The sequence below is a fragment of the Convolutriloba macropyga genome, chromosome 7, assembly GCF_964194025.1.
Source record: "Convolutriloba macropyga chromosome 7, txConMacr16.3, whole genome shotgun sequence".
NCBI lineage: Eukaryota > Metazoa > Xenacoelomorpha > Acoela > Convolutidae > Convolutriloba > Convolutriloba macropyga.
In genome coordinates this window covers 22,752,997-22,757,377 of record NC_134474.1, presented here as the reverse complement: position 1 = coordinate 22,757,377, position 4,381 = coordinate 22,752,997, and the positions used below count along the sequence as shown (strand labels likewise).

General features: G+C 34.6%; 1 protein-coding gene across 1 annotated transcript; it reads right to left on the bottom strand.

The window, feature by feature from the left end:
• Positions 1–842: 842 nt before the first annotated feature.
• On the bottom strand, positions 843–3,970 carry LOC142342162 (neuroguidin-A-like). Its single transcript, XM_075393368.1, has 3 exons — positions 3,212–3,970; positions 1,427–1,590; positions 843–1,124 (listed from the first exon to the last, which is right to left on the bottom strand). Exons 1-3 carry the CDS (start codon positions 3,963–3,965, stop codon positions 906–908), a joined length of 1,137 nt encoding a protein of 378 aa, XP_075249483.1. The 5' UTR covers positions 3,966–3,970; the 3' UTR covers positions 843–905.
• Between the last annotated feature and the right edge of the window lie 411 nt (positions 3,971–4,381).

The following is a 4,381-nucleotide window of genomic DNA, read 5'->3' as shown; positions in this document are numbered from 1 at the left end:
TGTGTTTCTTTTTCTCTTCTTTTAGCACATTCGCGTAATAACAGATAACAATGATTTTCAAATCTGGCCCAAATGCACTTCTTTAATCTTTCAGTATAATTTTAGTTGCATTAGTTTGAATGAAAATGGAAGGAAAATACATAGTATTCAGATAATAGCTAATGAATTTAATGGCTTCAATAATTTGTGTTTTCGCAAATTGTTTAACTTTTTGAGTTTAGAAATTATTTGGTTTAAAAAATAATGATTCATTTTTCAATGCCGCCTTATTATTTCCTTTTGTCGACTTTGTTACCTAGTCTCATTAAGGAAAATTGCCATCTGCTGTATAGTATGAACAAAGTAAATTTGTGCAGTTAAGTTTTTATACGATTGCATTTTGGCGTTGTTACTAGGTGCGTTCAAAATTAGACATTTAGTTTTTTCCGTGAAATTTTTGTTTTTGCCTTTTTTGTTGTTTGTTTTTTTCTCGTAGTTTTTCCCATGAAAGATCTCGTCAGCGCTGTAATGAGGCATGGCATTATGTAATTCAGTAAGTAGTCAGGTTTTTAAACTTTTTTTAAACTCAAACATCTAATTTTATTATTGCTTTATTTGGTTGACAATTAAGTCAAAAGTGTAGATGAGCTCGGGTCGGAACATCATGTGCGAACGCACATTAACGAGCATCCTTGTTTTATCAATTTACAGACAAATGCGACTTACAGAGGACTAACAATGTTAATCAAGTCTTATCCAATATTGATAGTGCGGCAAAATATTTTTTAAAAGCTTCGGATTTTTAAAAGTTTGATAGGTTCTAATCACACTCAGCTCTCACTCTCAATTTAGAGTTTGAAGAATTTGCTCCAATGGATGTATATTAAACACAAAGCGCTCTAAAACAATTTTAAGTAAAAAGTCAGTTATCGTCTTTTGAATTTTCGTTTTCCTCCACCTCCGAATCGTTTTCCTCCTTTTGATCCTTTATGTTTTGATCTCATTTTTCCTTTAAGTGATCCTAAGGCACCCACCATGCTGTCTATCTCTGATAGTCCCCTCACTTGGGTCAACTTCTTCATATTCTTGATTGGTGGCAGCCGTGTCATGAATTCTTCCTCGTGTTCTTGTCTTTCTTTCATTATCTACTCAGAAAAGCAACACACATTTGTATACAACCGTGGATCTAGAAATTTAGCACGAATGTACTAACTCGCATTACCGTTTTGGCAAAAATTCCGTCTTACAGATGTTAGTTCTTGTTCTTATATGAATTTCGAGATACCTTTTCAGAATTAAAAGTTATCATTGTCAACGCTCTCGTTAAAATTCCTCGATAGTTACGAAGAAGACTCGGAGTAACTAGCTCAGAGCATGAACAAACAATTTGGCTGCAATGGTTTCTCAAGTACAGTAGCAGTAAGAACAGCTCGAGCATTGAGCTTACCCTTTCTACTTTTCTGTACTTGGCTGCAGCCGCCTGTCCCCCCGCCAGTTCAGAGTATTCCTGGGGTGCCTCCGAGAACTCCTCCCTCAATTCACGCATCACACTTGAGTTGTACCTCTTCATAAAGGCACGCTGCTCCTCCCTCTTTGCCTTGCTCTCCTCGTCTGAAACAAACAAATTCTTATAAAACACTTAAACGAATGTTTAATTGGAACCATTTCATTCTCATGCTATGAGAGGAATTAAATAACTGAAATTTTTAAACCTGAAACGCCATAATGTTTAGATCACAGGCCAAGTGATCACATCAAACAAGACAGTTAGATGCGCAACACTCAAAATGAAGGCCAACTCAGATGAAGGCCAACTAATATCTTTTAGTACGATCAAGCCCTGAATTCAGCACAAATGATTGCACACATATGCTTGGACTTTTTGCCAGCTTGGAACATTTTTGTTGAGTGCATTTCATCAAATCGATTTCTTTCAGCAGAGACACAAAAACATCATTCGAGAACACTTCAAAATAAATCGATATCAATTTTTCCGCGAGGAAACATCCAGGCATAAAAAATCTATTGAAAATATTATTGCGACGCCTATACGCGGAAAGGGCTTCTCATTGTCCGTTTTAGAAATACAAAGAATAACTGGCTTCTTTTCTAAGCTTCGATAGGGCAGAAATTCAAGGTGCCATTGTTAAAGGTAGACGTTTTAATAGGTTTTGTTATAGTGTGGACTTTAGAAACAGGACTTTAGTAGGTGTGGAATTTCTGGAACCGTGAAAATACAATAGATTAAGTCTTCATAACTTCTGTTTGAAGACAAGCAAAATGGCTCCTATTAGGATATTCACTAATTATTCATCACTCAAAAGATGTTCTTCTTATTAGGATACATAATAAATGTAATGTCCCAGCTCTTATAAGGCAATACAAATCATCATCATCGCAAAAAAAAAACGCATAAGTTTGTCCATCAATTTCGGGATTTCATTAATAATTGTACACTATGTTCCGTAGCGTAATGGCCAAACAAAATGATAATAAAAATGATGTGCAGTGTTATCATTCAGACAGAGGAGAATATATTTCTACTAGCTACCTTCTAAATTGACTTTACAAAAAGAGACGTTTTTAGCAGTTCTGCGATTTTATCCAAATCACCTGGAAACTTCTCTTGGTTTCCCTTACGGAATCACAAAAATTATGCATAAGACGCAGTTGTAAAACAAAAACAACAAAATTTGCAGATGACAGTTCGATTTTAAAAAAATCTGAGCATAATTGTTCAAAAATGTTCCCATTATTATCCTTTAAAATGATCAGTAATGCTCAGTCGCGTGTGCCAATTCTGAACAAGAAAAATTAAACAAAGGTTTGAATTTTGGATATAAAACATGGATTCATACTCGTTAGACTTCGAAGTAAAATTTTGTAGGAAAAATCGTTGAGACAAAAAATTGCATTAAAAAGACTAAGATAATAAGCAGAACTAAGATAATAGCCGAACTTTGACAATAGCAACTAAAAAAACACATATGACAATAGAAACTTTCAAACATAGCACCTGTTAACAAAACTGAAATCAAACCCTAGCTAGCTAAATATAAAATATTTATTGGAAAAAATCAGATCACATTGAAAACAGAACAAAACCATTTAAATAATTTCCATTAACCTTTTGAATGATAAGAATTTTAAAATGTTGTTACAATAACTTAAAAACAAAAATTTTAAACAAAATTTCCAAGATTTGGAAGAGAACAAGCAAATATTGACTAACCGTGATTGTAAGGCATGGGAACCAGCTTAGGTGGAACATATTTTCCTCCGCTTTTTTCCACCTTTTTCTGTCTTAAGTGTTCTTTGGCTCTTTCAAGACCCGCTCTGTTTCTGGAGGTTGACTGTCTCACAGCCTCTTGTACCCCACTAGAATTTGCACCATTAATCTCCTCGTCAAAAGATTCCGACAACCTTTCTTCGTCATCACCGATATTTACATCTTCGCCATCATCTCCATCAAAATTCTGGTCGCTATCGGAATTCAGATCTTCATCATCGTTATCAATTTCCGATGCCGCATTATCAGGTCTTGTTTTCTTCATTAAATTTGCCAAATTCGGTTTGAAGTTCAAAGCTTTTTCTGTTGAGCCTTTAACTGAATTATTCGTTAAACTATTGCCATCTTCGGTGTCTGTGATGGTCGTCAATTTGAGCAATCTCTCCATCTGATACTTTAACTTAACTTCGAGAGGTTTCATCCGTTCCATCAAAACACGCGATTCAATCAATCTATCAACTGTGGAGCTATCTTTTATTGGTTCTCCTTTTAACTTTTTGCTAATCAAATGAAGCAAATTTGCATTATGGACCATCAAAATTGTATTTTTCAGCTGCATTAGGCTAAGGCCATTTTGTAGCTCTGAATCGGCAGTTCGTTCGCTGATATCAGGAATGAACTTGTTAATTTTATCAACAGATGCTGAAATGTTTGCAAGCTTGTTGACTAACAAATCAGACTTCAGCTCTTCACCCATGATTACAAACTGAAATCATTATAACTCGATTCAACATAGATAAAAAATATACTCAGAGTACCTTGACATTCACTGCAAGTAACATAACTGACAATTTGAATCTGGTGATTCCAGAATTTTATTGTGCACAGCCTGACTTATCTTTCGGTTAAGATCTTAGAGGAACTTTATTGCGAGATAAGAAATAAAATAATGCGTACGATCCGACATAGAATTTTCATCGTGTAATATCTAGCATCTCAAATGATACAAATTCTGATAATAAGACGAGACATTACACAATAAAAACTTCTAAATCACCACGCTATAAACAACTTAAAGGAAGCTGCCTAAATTCGGAAAGAGGAACGAAAGAAATTTAAATTAAATTCTGCATCTAAGACAGCAATAAAAACTAACAATAAATGGAGTTTCAC

Excerpts from the sequence above, each read along its gene's own strand:
- LOC142342162 (XM_075393368.1), bottom strand. The coding sequence starts at position 3,965 with ATGGGTGAAGAGCTGAAGTCTGATTTGTTAGTCAACAAGCTTGCAAAC. Across the intron at positions 1,591-3,211 it reads TCCCATGCCTTACAATCACG|ACGAGGAGAGCAAGGCAAAG; the intron begins GTTAGTCAATAT and ends TGTTTGTTTCAG. Across the intron at positions 1,125-1,426 it reads AGTACAGAAAAGTAGAAAGG|ATAATGAAAGAAAGACAAGA; the intron begins GTAAGCTCAATG and ends TTTTCTGAGTAG.